This window comes from Amphiura filiformis, chromosome 9, assembly GCF_039555335.1.
Source record: "Amphiura filiformis chromosome 9, Afil_fr2py, whole genome shotgun sequence".
NCBI classification, from domain to species: domain Eukaryota; kingdom Metazoa; phylum Echinodermata; class Ophiuroidea; order Amphilepidida; family Amphiuridae; genus Amphiura; species Amphiura filiformis.
The window spans coordinates 54,081,190-54,099,790 of NC_092636.1; the positions used below are offsets into that span (position 1 = coordinate 54,081,190).

At 37.2% G+C, this 18,601-nt stretch overlaps 1 protein-coding gene across 1 annotated transcript in view; it reads right to left on the reverse strand.

Annotated features, from left to right (window-relative positions):
- LOC140161172 (P protein-like) overlaps positions 1-18,601 on the reverse strand; it is a 62,972-nt gene that overhangs the window by 25,636 nt on the left and 18,735 nt on the right. Inside the window, exons 4-10 of the mRNA XM_072184615.1 lie at positions 16,885-16,942; positions 15,399-15,471; positions 11,767-12,004; positions 10,946-11,099; positions 9,930-10,067; positions 6,236-6,417; positions 5,354-5,492 (exon numbers count right to left, since the gene is read on the reverse strand). Of these exons, the coding sequence (XP_072040716.1) occupies positions 5,354-5,492; positions 6,236-6,417; positions 9,930-10,067; positions 10,946-11,099; positions 11,767-12,004; positions 15,399-15,471; positions 16,885-16,942 (982 nt within the window). The remainder of the gene's footprint in view (positions 1-5,353; positions 5,493-6,235; positions 6,418-9,929; positions 10,068-10,945; positions 11,100-11,766; positions 12,005-15,398; positions 15,472-16,884; positions 16,943-18,601) is intronic.

Here is an 18,601-nt window from a genome sequence, read left to right on the forward strand (position 1 = left end):
TTTTTTGATACACTTTTGATACAGTTTTTTATACACTTTTGATACAGTTTTGATACACTTTTGATACAGTTTTTTATACACTTTTGATACAGTTTTTCAAATTTCAAAATTGGTCCAATCAAGCTCAAATTCAACAAGAATTATCCGTACATGATCTAAACATATTTGCAAACATTAATGACCCCAAAGTGAAGGGGTCAAAGGTCAAATTTTGAAATTAGTCTAATCAAGCTCAAGGGTGCATGCCACTAAATCCGCGTGTGAAGCGGTTTCCGGTAAAAGTTTATCACGACTATAGTCCCAACTTTGCATAAAAAATGTGCAAAATCGGTACAATATTGACAATTTTAGTGTTGCAAATCGTGTTTTGCTAGAACTTGTGAATGTGATCTCTACTAATTTGAACAGAAAACGCGAAAATTTGAGTGATGTTTACGATGATGAGCGCATGAACACACGAGGTCAAAACGCGTTAGCAGTCGGACGTAAACAAGGGAAATCTGGTCTTTTTATATAGCGCTATTTTTCTCAAAAAGTAGACCTAAAATATGGTGTCATTTTCAGATATGTTATGCAGAATTTTGTTCTGATTAAGATGATATCAAATATATATTTCAAAGTAAGACGTAACTCGACTTATAGCCTAAAACGTGACCCCTATTTTGCACGTAAAGTCTATGGAAAGCTATTTTGTGGCATGTACCCTCAAATTCAACACTGCCCTCTACTGCTAATGCTGACCTCTAGCACTTTCCCCCATCACGGAGCAGCTCAATGCACTTTCCCCTATCAACGTTCAAAATTACAACGCAATAGGATAAATGTGTGAGAAAGTCTTGCAAAAAGAAGCAAAACCCAACCAAAATGGAACATACATACATCAGAAGGCCTGCTTGGAATGCAGTGCTTGTCACTGAAGTTGTTACCCTCAATAAAGAGACAAAAAGGCTACCAATAACATCTACTATACAGGCATGTGCTATATTCATGCTTAATACATATACATTGAGGCCCTATATATAATATATAGTAAGCTTACCTTATCAGAACAAAGTCAGATATTTCCTCTTTAATCACAGTCCCTGATTACAACTACATTGTAACCTAATGTGCAGTCTACAAGCATGTTTGTATCGTCATCATGATAAATAAAACACCATAATTTGCTCTAAAATACAGTACATTTCCAAATGCAAATCCTGGTGTTAACTGCATACATGCCACATGGGCAAATTTGAAAATGATGAGTCATTATCTAGACATGTGATCAGTTATTGATACAGTTTTGATACACTACAAAAGGTCAGTTTATGAAAGCCCAATTTGATACACTTTTGATATACCTCTAGCCACCCAAAATAAACTAAGTCCAATTTAATACGCTTTTGATACACTAAAAAACAGGCAAAGTCCAATTTAATACACTTTTGATACACTGTATGCAGCCAGAATTTGACTAAGTCCAATTTGATACACTTTTGATATACCTCTAGACACCAAAAATTAACTAAGTTCAATTTGATACACTTAACATACACTAAAAAACAGACAAAGTCCAATTTAATACACTTTTGATACACTGTATGCAGCCAGAATTTGACTAAGTCCAATTTGATACACTTTTGATATACATCTAGCACCAAAAAGTTCACTTTGATACACTTTACATACACTGAAAAACTGCAAAGTTCAATTTTATACACTTTTGATACACCACAAGCATGGCCAAAATTAACTAAGTTCAAATTTGATACACTTTTGATACATTTTTGATACAGTTAGGTGGTATTTGATACAGTTTTGATACCTTATATTTTCAGTTGATACATTTTCAATACACCCTTTGTATATCAAAACTGTATTAAATTGCTGTTTGATACAGTTTTAATACACTTTGATACACTTTTGATACACTTCTTGCTGTATAGAATTTCTGCTAGGGAACATATGTGTACATCCATATCAAAACGATGCACTTGTTGGCTGCTGCATGTATATCTTTTTACATAAATAGCTAACTTTATACCAGACTCATCTCAAGTGTAGGTCACTTCAAATCATCCCCAAGTCACATGGTTTAGGAATGTTTTTTGTATTCCTAAACCATGTGACTTGGGGACGATTTGAAGTGACCTCCACTTGAGATGAGTCTGGTATTTATTCTTTTAAGGGGGTACTACACCCCTCTATAAATTTGTGTCTATTTTTGCATTTTTCTCAAAAACTAATAACACACTGGTAACAAAATTTATGTATATTATACGGGCAAGGAACTCAATTACTACACTGGAATTTCAGTGACCCCAGACAATCGGTTCGTTATTTATGATAAGAAATAAGGTACCCCTACGATGTACCTCATTTTCTATCATATTATACTGAACCGCTTGTCTTGAGTCACTGAAATTTCAGTGTAGTAATTGGATTCCTTGCCCCAATAATATACATAACTTTTGTTACCAGTGTCTTATTATTTTTGGAGAAAAATAGTCACAAATTTACCACAGGGGTGTAGTACCCCCTTAACTACGGTAAAAAGAGACAAATGTAGCAGCCGACAAGTACATTGGTTTGATATGGATGTACATATACATAAACTCATCAAAATGGTGTCATTTGTGCATAATCAATGGTTATTGACCAATCCACTTATAAATGCTATAAAAAAGTGCATATAGGGCATGTGTGAGATTCATATTTCTGCAAATGCGATAAAATACACCTTCAGCTTTCGCCACAGGCATTGCACCTAGTATGAGTAGCAAAATATTCAAGATGATAACAGTACTTGAAAATAGCTTGAAAATGGTGAACTACTTACCGTAATATATCCCAGCTCTGCCTGTATTAAAGACACCAAGATGAGTATGATGTTGCCATGGTTATGATGTGGTTGCCATGTTTAACATAGCAAAAAAAGAATGACACATGATGAAAAGAATGGTGCAAATTATACAAATGAAAGAAAACTGACAGAGTTAATAATAAGAAATTAAAGAAATGGTAAAATTTAACAGAGGGCTTGAACCTGCAACATACTGATTACGAGACCATCACCTATATTACAAGAAGATTACTTTTGTAAGCAAGGTGCTCAGTATGAACATGTTGATAGTGAGTAGTTGGTCAGTTTAAGCTTGATCTCTAAGCTTATTGCTTAAGCATTATTTGAACAATAATAACTGTGCACTTTCTGTTTTGAGGTCATTGTGTGAAATTGGAAGGGTTTGTTTTGAGCTGAGGTAAAAAAATACCAAGGCCCAAAACAAACCCTGACGATTTCATGCAAAACAGATCCTGCAAGTTATTATTGTCATTTATTACCGCCATTTTACAAATTGTTTTATGAAAATAAAAATTTTTTTGTTTAAAAGACTATTAAAAACGTATCTTCCATTCACTGTTTTAATGCGCATTTAATATGTGAAGCACAAAGACATGGCTTACTCGCGCTAATTATGCGCGCTTGTTTGCGTGTTAAGAAACGATACGCAAATGTGGGTTATCCATGTGCGAGATTAGGACCTACATTAGCGGGCATGTGTTTACAAATAATAAAATATATGATTGGATCACACGCATCATATATTCATGAGGTTATGAATGCCCACAAATTTGGTCACTTTCAGTTCTAATGAATTTTTACCACTAAAAACTGTACAGATATTTTAGATCTTCGTTAATTGTATTAAATGAGAAGTTAATTACTTTTGAAATTAATGATTGAAAAGAAAAGTGCTATGAAACAACACAATGAGCAAAGAAAGTTATACTAAGACTCATCTTAATGTTTTTCTTCATGAAAATTAATTTTGTGCAGAGTCAACAAAAATGAATCATGTGGATGATAAATGTGACAGAAAATGTAGCTTGTTTCAGACTTGGGTTGGTCCTTGACCTTGTTGGTAACAAGCAAGGAAGGTGTAACAAGGGCTATTGTATACTCCATTATCATAGGTATCTCACAATGCTTTTTTTTCTATGTAGAATTGTGTGATTCATCTGTCATATTGAGTATACATCAGCCTCCTTTCAATATTGCTAGCCAACAAATATTTTTCTCAATAAATTCATTAAGGCCGGTGTCGACAGGTCCTCTGTCGGAATCCTGTCGACAAAGTGAATTATGTCAACATATCGCCAATTTTTCATGTTATTTGCCTTCAGGGGTCATACTTTTGGCAGTATTTTGCCTTGTTTTCCGGTGTAAATTGTACACTTTATCGCTACATGCTTGATATGAAGATGGCCATCTTGGAAATTTGCTGAAATTGCCGGCGGTGTTTCTAGATATTTTTAGGTTAAAATTTTTAAAAGATTCCTAAAATCATGAAAAACAAAAGTCCTGGTATTTTTTCGGACATGTCGACATCAAAAAACGGTGCAGACCCCGGCCCTAAAATTCATAAATATTGTAATAATGGAAGAGAATTATAGCTGGTCTTTGTCAAGCCCTCTGCCCCTTAATGTGTTTTTTTACTGCTACATATACTTAAAAACATATTGCATTTGCACCAATGGGCTATTTCAGCTGACAACCATACATCCCCCTATGGAAGACATGGGGTTACCTGAATGTGAGACTCCATTTGAAATCTTCACTCCCTGTGTGGGAGATTAATGTCATGTCTTCCATAGGGGTGTACAGATTTTAACTGGAATTGCCCAATGTATTGACTGCTACCACTTGCTTGGTTGTCAGACATTTGTGCCCAAGCATATATTATGTGACATGTGGTTACATTCAGTATACCCTCTGTTGTCTGAGATAAAAACTGCAGGGGAAAGATAGTCTACAAGGAGGAAGTTTACTATTTTGCTTTAACTTTGGTTTCAAACCTTATAATTCCAAACATTTGATCAAACATGCTACATTGGTAACAGAAGCTACAAGCTATATAATACAAAAAAATTATACACAAAAGAGGTTTTTAAGTCAGTTTTTGAAAGATTTTAAGTTGGAAAAATTAACAAAACCAAAACTTTTACTCACTAATTGATTGTTTTGCTTATCATGGACGATAGGCAGCATCAAAATGATCCTTTCTGATGATGATGATGCCTAGCTATCAACCATGATAGGGGAAACTGTCAACTAGTGAGCAAAAGTTTTAGTTAAATTATTAAAAAGTAATTTTTCTTACTATATATCTATAAACCTGATGAATCTATTTAGTTAAGATTTTAAGTTGTCTGCCATAGACACACTGTATTATTTTCCCACATGTGAAACAACAGAGGGCATTCTGAATGTAAATATGTGACATCATTGGTCATTTGTGCTTAGTAATTGACCAATGAGTTGGCATGATTAGTTCATGAATATTTATGAGCTGTAATAACATATACTTACAGCTTCTGCTATATCAGCATTGGATACAATAATGACATTTGGTGGGTCACCAATAGCAGTTGCTGTACCTCCAATGTTGGAAAACAGAACCTCAGCTATCAACACATATTTGGGATCTAAGTCAAGAACTTCACATAATCTATAGAAAGAAAACAGAAAAAAATGCTTAAAGACACATAATCAAATATAAAATGGGCAGTTGACAGAAGTTGGAGTACTTAGGTTAAAGGAATCAAAGAAAGATAAATGGATAGAAAGATTGACAAAAGGTCACAAGACAGACAGAAAGAAAGACAAAAAAGCAAGGACAGAAAAGAAAGAAAGAAAGAAAAAAGAAAGAAAGAAAAAAGAAAGAAAGAAAGAAAGAAAGAAAGAAAGAACGAAAGAAAGAAAGAAAGAAAGAAAGAAAGAAAGAAAGAAAGAAAGAAAGAAAGAAAGAAAGAAAGAAAGAAAGAAAGAAAGAAAGAAAGAAAATAAAGAAATAAAGAAGGATATGAATAAATCACTGAAGAAAAGGAAACAGAATTTCAAAATCTTAAAATGTCGATAAGCCTTTCTCCAAACAAGTAACTGCTGATGCTCAGATATCGAATTCCTGTACATCAAAGTGGGGTCAACAATCCAAATGCTCTAAAAATATGTAACACAAATACAATTGTGGTCAAAACATTGAGTTGGACAAAACTGTGCAGAATCAGTACCCCATATTCTGGATGAAAGTTATCCCTGGAGTTTCTCAATCGTCAACCCAGGATGTTGACCACTTGAGGGCATCAGTCTAGTATACCATATACACTTAGCATCAGCATATGATTACAATTAAGCAAAGCGCAGCTTTTGCATGCATAAATGACTTTGCGTTTATACAACAAATGGTCTCACCTTATTGTAACTGGTGTAAGCAGTAAAATTGTAGTGACATTATCCAGAAATGCTGACACAATTCCAGAGAACATGCACAGAATGGTGATGAGAACCCACATACGACCTTTGGCAATCTTGTAAGACATCAAAGCACACCAGTCAAAGAAACCAGTCTCTGAGAAAATGGCTACTATTGTCATCTGTATGGAAGAAGAATCAATCAATCAATCAATTTATCAATCAGTTAATCACTTAAAAGGAAAATAACAATTTTTTAACTTCAGTGCACTGAGGCCCCAACAAAAACAATTCTTTGGTTGTCCTCGAATGACCGACCATATGTGACCATCCATAACGAACCAAGTGTAAAGTCACCAGTAATTATTCAGAGATATGGACCAATAAGCATGACAGAAATCAACAGAAAACGAAGGAATTTCAAGAGTAAAATTGATTTTTAAGCACCTATTTCCCAAGCAGTTATGACAAGTGATATATCATTTTAAAGCTTGTTTAATGGAGATTTCCAAATGTTTAATAACCTAAGACACCTGTTTCGTTAAGATTTGATGTGGATGGTACATATTTCATGGGCCACTCCAAAACATTTTAAGATTGTTTTTCATTTCCTTTTTTTACCATTTTGTTGCCACATAATAGGTTAAACAAAAAACCTTTAGGGCACATATGATTCATTCATTTCATTCGGCTGCGAAGCAGGCGACTACAAAGTTTCTCCATGTACTACGATCTGAAGCCAAAGTGGCAATGGCATCTGGCAGTAGAAAGTTGTCGAAATCCCCCAACAGTTTTTGCACGTAAGACAAGTAGGATGTTCTTTGCCTTCCAGGTCTTCTTTTACCATGTAATGGGGTGTAGAGAGCATATCTTCTGCATGGTTCATCTTCCTGCATCCTCAGGATATGTCCCAGGAATCGTAGTTGTCGTGATCTGACAGAGTTGATAAGAGGCACAGTGTTGGTAATGGTATAGACCCTTTCATTACTAACATGGTCAGTGCGCTTGATGTTCAGCATTATCCTGTAACATGATGTACCAAAAGCGTTGATCTTATTTTCCATGTCAGTAGAAATCACCCAGGACTCGCAGCCATAGAGCAATACTGTAACACAAGTGGTGTGAAACAGCTTGACTTTTGTTGCAACAGTGATTGTTGGACTTCTCCACAGGTGCTCCAGTTTCCAAAATGCATACCAAGCAAGCGCCTTCCGTCGGGAGAGGTCACTGGTGCTAGAGCCCATCATGGAACCAAGATATTTAAAATCAGTGACATACTTGATGGGTTCTCCGTATACTTGGGAGTGGTGGCTGAGGATTGCAGTTGATGGTCATGTACTCAGTTTTGGGAACACTGATGACGAGACCCAGGCTTTTTGCTGCAGCCGCTGTTCTGGTCAGCTGTGCCTGTGCCCGCGGGATGGAGGATTCAAGTAAGGCAATATCATCAGCGAAATCCAAGTCGTTCAAAACCTTGGCAGGATAACGCCTGGAGCGACGCGGGTGTGTTTCAACACCACTGTTAGTCCCCTCGGTAGCCATCGTCATCAAATAGTCGATGAGAACAATGAATAGGAATGGGGCTAGAACATCCCCCCCTGCAATACTCCAATAGTCACTAGGAAGGGATCCGAGATGTTGCCATCTACCAATACGGCACTTTGCTAATTTGTATACAGTACACGTATTGCCTTTACGATGCTCTCTGGGATACCATAGTGCCGCAAAACAGAAAACATCATCTTCCTGTTGATTGAATCAAAAGCTTTCTTGAAGTCAACGAATGTTATAGTTAGTGGAAGTTGGTAACTATGGAAAGCCTCCATGATTCTGTGGAGGATATGCGTTTGCTGTGCACAGCTTCTGCCTGGTCTAAATCCGGCCTGGTTACTTCTTATTACAGGATCAACATGGTCCCTAATTCTATTCAGTAGGATCCTATTATACACCTTAGCTGCAACTGACATCAGTGTGATTCCTCTATAGTTGTTCATGAGGCTGAGGTCTCCTTTCTTTGGAAGGGGAACAATAACATTGGTAATCCACTGTTCCGGTGGCGTAAGCTTTGTAAAAACTTCTACGCAGAATTTATGGATGATGTCTACCATAGCTTCACCACCACCCTGGAGTGCCTCGGTGGTAATCGCACAGTCCAGACCAGCAGCTTTGTTTGTTTTCATTGCTTGAATGGCTTTTCTTGTCTCTTCCAAGGTAGGGGGATCAGCACAAATAGGCAAGTCCTGGTCGGCGGGTAGTGGGAGATCAGATGTTGGTGGTCCATTGTCATTGTTCAGCAAGGCACAGAAGTAGTCCTTCCACTCAGCAAGTAGTTCTTTGTCACTTGAGGGGATTGTCCCATCTCTCTTCTTCACTTTGGGATTTGATCTCTTCTTCTTCCCAGAGATGTCATGGATTATTTTCCATGTGGTGTTGTAATTGCCATTTTCATTTGCTACTTGCAGGTCTTCCATCTGCCTGTGTATAGAGGCAAGTTCATCAGCCCTATATGACTCGTTGAGCTGGGTGTTGAGCTTTCTCCACACTTCTCTGGCATGGCGAGTTCTAACAAGTAGATAGTGAGTTATGAACACTTGAGGATATATTGTGCAGATCATGTTTAACAATGTACTGTAATTATACTGTAGAATTATCAATGTCTTTTATGTATAAATAATTATTTTTCTCACTTGCATTCTGCTACTTTTTAAAGCATGATTGTTGTTAGACCTGATATGAAGGCATCCCTACAGTCAGACCTATGGCTTTTTGCACAATTCTGATTGAGTTTCATCACCGATTACATGTAGAGAAGTACAAAAAATATCTGATAAATAAAATAAATTTCGTATTATATAGCGCCTTTTTCCAGCTAGATCTTGAAGGATTCAAAGCGCTGTAATTCCGCTGCCATGGTGAATCATCACAATCAGATCGCATCGTCTAGGCCAGTTGCAGCCGAACCTCAGGCGCAGACCTATCCGCACTTAGATTGTAACATCCACCAATTATCTGTGCAGCTCCCCAAATTCCATTGGGTGAAGGAAGTTTTTGATAACCAAACAACTAATCACCGATTTTTTGAAAGCAGGAGGAAACCGGAGATCCCGGAGAAAACCTGCGAGAGCGAGCATGGAATCGGGATAAACCAAGTGCACATGAGTCCTTGGTAGCGCCGGGCTTGAATCCGGGACCTCAGTGGTGCAAAGCGAGGGAACTACCGCTGCGCTAACTCGCCCTCCCTGACCGATTGTGTGTCTGCACTCACTTGGATCTTTCACTGAAAGGAGCTTGTCTTTCTTTGTCAACTTCTGTTGTACAAACTAACTTTCTGAAGAGTTTCCATAACATTGCATTACTATTGATTTTATTATACCATAAAATGTGACTGATGTTACTGTGCACATAGTTACAACAAAATGCAGACTGCACTTGCTGTAATGTCCATTTCCTGTCACAACTAGAACAAGGATGTAAATAACTGATGAAAACTAATCTGGAAAAGTGCGAATGATGCAAGCACGCTGAGTGCTTACTCAGAGCTCAATCTTTTTGGCAAATGCGAGGGATCAGTTTGCATTTGCTTCAAGAAAACAATAAGCACACACATATTACACCTGCCATTTTTATGCAATGAAATACACAGGATTACTTCCTCATTAGAGTATCATTGTTGTCATTCTCACTCAATACATACCATTCCCCAAAGCAATGCTAATGTCTCATAATCCAACCATGTCATGACAACTTCCATTGAGGGTCTCTCATTGAATGCAGAAAGTGTAGCTAGTGCAGCAAATGAACCCACCATAGCAGCAACAGTCCGGTGTACAAGCTGTCAAGGGAATACAATGTTGAAATCAAATTGTGAGTTTTGCATAATGCCCAATAGCAATTTACTATATAGAAGAGAGTGGACTTGGGTTATTTTTAGCAAATTTCCCTGGCAACTTGCAGCTCAAAAACAAAACATTCCAAGCATGGACTCGGCGCAAAGTGTAAAGCTTGCGATGCGCAGTGGGCGCAAGGTCCAGTGACCTAATTTGATTGATCTGCACAAGTTGTTTTCACCGGCACTTGGCTGTTTTCACCGGCATGACATAGTTCCGTCCCGGCCTATATCATCCCTATAATGCATGAAGTGCTTTATATGATTCGTAGAGGGCGAAAAGTGATCAAAGTAAAATTGACTTTTCACTGTGTATAAAATCGGTAATGTCGCTGCTGGTGCCCCATTATATAATAGTACCAACAGTTTATACTTCGATTCTATTCTGAAATATGCAGTGATCACAAAGATATGTCAATTAAATGGATACAATTCGAAGGAATTTAGTCAAATTGTGACAATTAAATTATCAAAGTATACAGAACAAATTCACCTATCTACAGAATATCTCATTGAGCATTAACTTCTTCCAGCAACTGCCTCTTATTTAAGTTTACATTTGGAAAGAACTGTCACTATAATTTGGTTCATCTCAAGTTTGTTGGTGACATATGCGTGTATTTCACTAGCTGCAGTATCCAATTGCGCAAATAAAGTTAATCACGCAAAATGTACAAGCACAAGGTCGGTTTGTCGGGACACTTGCGGCACAAGTTCGAAAAAAGCATTGACATCACTACGGAACTTGAAGCTAACTAATGTCTATATATCCATGTTTTGCCCTTCTCTCTTCTTAGACTGGGGTCAGTATCCATGTCACTAACCTCAAAACCAATAAGTACATACACCCCGACTAGGATGATGGCAGCGCATATGACAGCGTCATCAGATGACGATGGCATGCCGAGATGACCGATGACCACTGTGGTATAATAATCTGTTGTTGATACCACATGTAAATGGAATCTGTCTTCCTTACTGTGAAACAAAATAAATGAAATACATGTAAGTGATTAAAAAACAATTTCATATTTAACCTGGATAAATCTGTTCTTGCATGATGCCCAGGGTAGGGTGAACATATAACCAGGTGTTACCCTGATTTGAACTGGGTCTTTGTCAAGGTCTTTGTCATCTATTGCATGTATTGCATAATTCAAATGCAGTAAATGAAAAGAACAGATAATTTTGTATTTTTGCCTACAACAGGAATTGAACCACAGACCTCTTACCCCCTGTGCCACATTGTTCTATTATGTATTCCATTGACACTAATTGTATTTACTTATTTATGACATTTTTTTTATAGAGGGCAGCCATTAATCAATGTCAACACATTTGGATGTAACAAGGACAGATTGGAACAAAAAGGGGTTTTTACCCTAACTGATTGCGATATACAATGTATATTATACATGCATAGTATGCACGACTCTCTATACACCGGACCGATGGATTAATGTCTCCCTCCGAAGTATGGAGTAGTACTCTCATGAATCATGGGGAGAGTGGAAGTCTAAATTGAATCTACAGTACATTGTACATAATGCTTCATCTAACAGTACATAATAATATAAAATAATAATAAATAATAATCATTACTATGATGATAGTGCCCTTCATCTCTCTTCATTGCCATACATACCTGTCCCATGGAACTTTAAATGTCTTTTCTTCCTCCACTGCTTCTTCCAAATTCACTTCTGTCTCTCCATCGATCAGACTTACAGTGAAATTATCTACAACCTCTACTATGTGATGGTCCCTGGTTCTTACGAGTTGTACTGTTAGAAATGGCTCTGTTGCATTCTCTGCCAAGTTGCCTATGATATGGACTCGTACACGCTTGTACCTGACTTCATTAACCTCACTCATATTAATCCCTGATTAGAATTTGTTAAAGGAAATATATTTTGACACAAGAGATAGAGGTTCAAATTATAAATAATCACTATATTATGATTAGCTCATCACAGGCAACAATTATTTGTTTTTTGTTACTGCACACATCAATAAAGCCCCAACTTATGCCCATTCACAAAAGTGTGAACATGGTGAATCCGTCACACAATACACAAAGTGCAGTTTGCGTATGTGCTGCGCCCAGCTGTGTGTACGCCATTCTATATGAATCCACAATTAAGGTTATGTGTCCCTCTTATTATGAGCTGAACATAGTATAGATGGATAAGTGTGCACCGTGCACTAGGATTTCACACTCAGTTCCTTAACCCCAAATGAGTTGATTTGTTAATTCAACCCCTAAAAGAATGTTTCAACCCCAAAAAGAATATTTCATCTCCTAACCCCTTACCCAAATAGTGTAAAATTGAAAATAGGCCTGTTGAACACAAAATTTACCTTTAAGTAATTTGAAATGATCCAAGTACAGACTGACCCTCAGTTCCAAATGCAGTTGTTATTAATAGAATGCATTTTTATGCCGAATTTTGCCCAGGAACCATACCAAAATCTCAGTTTTTATGAAGAAAAGGGGGAATGAATGAAGCTGTTGATCACTGAATCCATTTCTTTAAGATCTTCTAACTTGCCTACAATTATCCCAAATACGGTAAGTGCAATACCAATATTTTCAAGCAGACATTTTTAACCGTGTGTACAACTCCTGGAATAATCTCCCTGCTGACGTTAGGAACGTTCAAATTTTCAAATGTTTCAAATCTGAGCTCCTTAATCACTACATCTCAAATTAACCTGTCAGTATCCATAAATAAATTCATCAGGATTGTTCATAATTCATAATTTGCAAATGTTTCTTCTGTGCCGGTCCAGAAATATTTCGGTATGGAGGTCTTAGACATGCCTCAGTGGCATTTTGTGCTGCACCATGGTACTTTCTCAAATTGATGCCACCAACATCAAGTTCCAGCAGGAAACAGACGAGGAGTGTGAGAGTTGATCAGTCAATTTGATAGGGTGCTACGGTGTGGTGCAGGGCGCCATTGGGGTGTGTAAGGGATCTTTGTGCCGGGGTGTTTTTGGATTTGTACAAGGGAACATTTGCAAATTATGAACTTATCAGTATACCTACTTTGTGTAATTTCACTAGTGCTTATATGAATTATGCAATGTCTTTACCCTATTTGGCAACTCAATTTTAGTATTATATTGTATTCTTAATGTATTTTATAGTGTTTATTAAATGTGTTTATAATTATGTACTGTGTAATTTTAGTTCTTTTATTTTGGTGTGTGTATAAGGGACCCCATCTAGTGGGCCTGCGTGTCTGTGTGCACTTGCCCTTTTGTACCACACACCCCATTTTGATATTTTGATGTGCAATAAAGGTATTAAACTAAAACATCAGGTCACAACCCTTTAACTTTCAATTACCTTTGCACACAATGACCTCAAGTCACAAAGTTCCATAATTTCATCATTTATCCATATGTTGTCATATGTAGTGCCATGAGGAATAAGTTACATAAAGTGAGCTGGCTTTACCTTTGCTCCATGTTAAGAAAATAATGCTATGTCTTGATAAATTGCTCAAAATTTGGTAACCAGATGTCCGATTTTGATGGGATTTGCCTCAAAATGTAGCACCCGTAAACTACCAGAAAATGATATAAAACAACTTCTAATTGAAAATTGCTGACATGTGACCATGGAAGTAAGAGACATGGAAGCTGGTCAAATACTACATCAAAGTGAGTATCATACTTGCCGCGATACTGAACAAAAGAAGTACAGGTGGAAGGGGAACAATTGAGTCAACGCATGGTCAACGTGTACCATGTCTAAAATCAAAGTTCCCGCTTAAAAATCAATAGCAGTACGAGGTCGTGTTATATTGCCGCAGTGCATGACTAGTTTTATGAACACAAACAGATTTTATAAAATCCCTACGTAATGATCAGAATGCTATCATTTTAATTTATACAATTTTATTGCAGGTATGTAATTATGTGAAAACCTACCGATTAAATGTATATATATATATATATATACATTCGCATATATACGCTTGCGTGTCGCTCCCACCATTCACCTGCGCTCGCGTTTTAATCATGTTTTAAATGTTTCTCTTGTGTAGGCCTCACAACACTATTTTTGTCACCTGACGAAGGGCGAGGCCCGAAAATTCGTGTAATAAAATATTCAATTACGACATTATAATTATTCTTCGCTTCTTTGCTTCCTATATATATATATGCTAGACTCTCAGATTGCAGTTTTAAAACAGAAAATGAATGAAATACAACTTACTTTACGCAGAATGTAAAAATAATACCCGACTCTGGAACATTTTGGTCAACAGCAATTTCGGGCAGCCCCGGGCACACAAATAGATGCAAGATTAATTTTAAAATGTAACGCATGTGCCAAGTGCGCATATCAATTTTTACGGCTAATTAGCGGCTTAGAAGTAAATGCATGATTTCCAATATTTTGAAGTTTAAGAAAATATGTAAGTATAGGGTAGAGATCGATATTTTGATTGGATTTCTGTAATTATGGATTACAAATCTAACATCCCTGTCACTTTTTTCCGAAAATAAACAACATACTTGAAACATAATAAAGAAAAACACGATTTTTGCTCGTAATAATAAACCTGTAAATAAACGAACTGGCAATAAAGGCGGCAAGTCTGATCCACATCAAAGACACGCTGACTACATTGTTAACACAGTAGCTTGATACGTACCCTCTATAGAATGTTACGTAAATAATTCAATAGGTGTTTGATCGACCAGCTTCCATGTCTCTTACTTCCATGATGTGACTCATTCCCTTGATCATGTCACATAGGCCTATAACTCTAGAAATGCAATGTGAGGAAACCGTCTCTGGGAGTTTCACTTCACATTGCAAATGACAGACAGACACATGCATACATTACAGCAAATTCCTTGTTACAAGTTTAATGCCGCTTAATTGGATTTTGATATTTTGCTGTTATGGCTTTTGAGTTCTGTATTTTTGTGGGTGAATAATGATTTTGAGGATGTGGGGTGAGTGCATGTTGGGTGATGTGTGTGGGGTGTTGGGGTAAATTACAGGTTGTGTGTGAAAGTCGAACTCTTTGCATTTATTGTTTGTGCCAATAAGTTTGATAATTGTAGGACCTTTATTTGTGAGAGTGGGGTGAGTACTGAGTGTGTGGTGTGGTTGTATATGGGCAAGTGTACGTCTGTACGGTGTATATATGAGCGAGTGAGGAAGGCTGTTGGCTGAGAAGGTTGAGAAAGACTTTGGCTGCAAAATGCATTTTCTAAAAACCTTGAATAATAATTAAAGAACAAGGATACAAGTGAATTCTTCTTGGGAGACAGCTACCTGAGTTTGAATTGTTTCTGATTCCGCATCTTTTGTGAAGAAAATCTAATAGTAAGCAAGAAAATAAAACATTAGAGCATTAAGGTCAATTGTTTTTCTAGTGTGTCTTATGCATTTATCACATCATGGGTGATACCATACCATTTACATGGGAAAAAATCCTTAGAGTTAGCCAATTTCTGATTGCTATGAAGTTGTCAAATGTTGTTGGAAGGTGCCTTTAGCAATTGTTTTAGCAATAGAAAATTCTTTAGAATTTGATTTTTGGGTGTTTGTTTTTATTTAGAAAGCAGATATAAACATGACATCTAACATTCAGAAATTGGAAACCTGGTCTCTAGATTAATAGAAAAATCTGGCAATACATTTACTTCAAACCAAAAGATGAGCTTGTAATGAGAGAATTTGCTAGTTGTTGCAAAAGATTTGTGACCAACGATTTTTGTAATTGTATTATGTATAACTAGTACATATCATGAATATGGTATAAAACTCATGTGAAAAGGGCATCTTTTACACAACACATCATATGTTTACGGGCTGTGCAATAATTATAAGCACAGGGCTGTAAAATTTCCAAACAGCCTGTCAATAATCGCTTTCCTCCCAGTCTTGGCCCGCCAAAAATTGCTTGCCCCCCCCCCCACCCTGCCAAAAAATCTTTGCCCCCTTTGCACATGCAAATTTTTGGGATTCCAATTTGCAAACCTTAAATGTTCTAGATATATGTCGAGCACAGAGAGCAGGAAAATTTGCATATAATATGTAAATGTTTCCGTACTGTTTTTCTAAGCCTAATTTTGAGAGTGTTTATTTAACCATGAATGTGTGCCAAAAATCACTTGTCCCTCCTTCTCGGATAGCCAAATATTGCTTGCCTTCCCTTTTAGCTGGCCAAAATTGCTTGCCCCCTAATTTTACCCTCCCGGGCTCAAATTATTGCACATCCCTTATAGGGTCACTGACCATGGGTATCATGCGTGACCAAAGATTCACATTTGCAAATTCTTGTTTAGCAGTCCGGGCAATGCTAATCAGATACAGTACTCTACCTAAATTTATCATGAGATTTTAATATTTTACTGTGAGGTTAACATGTTAATTAATTGATATTAATTGGATTACATAATCAATTAAATTTAACATTGTATTTTGAATCATTGGCACTGTAAATAATTAATTGAAACAATTTTTAATCAGGAAAACTTGATTTTTACCATCCAATTTGATCTAAATTCAATTTAAGATTTGAATTCAAAACATCAGCCCATGCATTATGGGGTGCACTTGTACCTGATTAGGTAATTCTGTACCTGATTAGGTACAGTACCTGATCAGGTACAGTACCTGATCAAGTAACTTGTCTGGACTGTTTAGGGTGCTTTTTGAGACTCTGTGGTCACACATGATACCTCTTGTGTCAATGACCAGTGTCCCCTCCCACAGGTTGCTACTCACCGCCATAACAATCATACATGTGAACAATGTGGCAATCTTCACCATCCGTATTATTCTCCTGCAAGTCAAAATGAATAAAATCAATTAGTAATTTGTTTAACTGACAGAAATTGTATTCTTTGTTTTACATATTGCTTTTCATATTTTTAAAGGATTTATTTTTAACACAACCTGCCTAGAAAGATACAACTCAAGAGGAATACAGACTCTGGTATAAATTGTAGTAGTCACAGACTCCTATATGAATTAGTCTTGTATTCAACAGAATCCATTTTCAGTTTAGCTGTGACTATGTCTCACATGTACGATTACAAAAATACAGCTTTCGTAGCCGCAAAGTCCCCTCTACATAGTTACGTTACTGTAACCCATATGGATCTCCAAATATTGGAACAAGCTCGACAGAATCTCTGAAGATGCGGATTGAACATGTGGAAGGGCCTACAAGTATATTGTATTCAAGTTTGACATTTGTTGTTATCTTCATGTAATAAAGACAAATGTAAGATAGTTTATACGAATATATTATGATGAAATTCAACACAAGGAAGTATATGTATATAATAGTAATCTTTGTGCGTAGTAATTTTACATATATTTACCATTTATAAAAGGCTATAATTAGCCTACATATTTTTTCAGTTTCTAAGTCTGCACTATGCACACTTCTTGGTTGTCATAGCTATAGGTTTGTATGTTATATTTATTTAATTTATTTGACTTGTAAATTAGCGGCACATGCCTAACCAGCGGTGCTTTCCTTACTCCATCCCGTACCACTGTGATTCAATTGTCTTTGTAATTCTTTAATATAAATCCCACCCCGTACCGGTCCATAACCAAAACCATGTACCTTCAATCAACTCTTTCATGTAGGCCTATCTTTCATGAATCCCCCTTTTCATCCATCTGTTATTTGTGGTGTGCGCTCTTATAGCCAATAGACAAACCGCGTTGCGTCGCGTCGCGTGTACGCCGACCAACGCGCTGACACGACTACATGCTGCCTAGGAATGGTAACATCCACAGTTCAGAATATTATCGCTTGTCGCTCCAGCCTGGCCTATCAACTCTTTCTATCAGCCAACAACAAGCCTTGATTGTATCCGTTTGTATGCAATGCGGCAATGCGCATGCGCCAGGCTGCTCAGCGATCTGTCGCATGAAAGTATGATTCATAATGAAGCAACGACAGGGTTAACCCTAACCCAACCAGGTCTCACTAAAGCTCACTATTAAAGCCACTGTGCAAGTGTGCATGCATTCCATGTGACTTGATGCACAATCAGCCTCAGTCATTTGGAATCGCTGCCTGGGGCAGCGTTACCTCAGAGGCTACAGGTCAATGATCTTCTACGTGGCATGCGAGGGGTCCCAGGTTCGAATCCCGGGGGCACCAAGTGACTACTTTCTTCACCTTCCCTCCTTTTTCGTTTTTTCTTTTCCTTCCGATAGCAAAAAAACATGGGTAGGGTTGGGGTAAAATATACATGTTTTTCCTAGATTTAGGTCTCCTTAATGCATATAGTGCTGTTCGCACCTAAAAACATAAACAGCTAACCAGTGGAACACACCCCTACACATACACCCTCAAAGAAGGTATAATCACTCTTTATGGCTAAAACAAAAAGCATACAAAAACAGCAACAAAACAAGCATTGAGGGACTGTTCAATATTTATGCAGGGGGATGGGACCATTAGTGGTAATCCTAAATT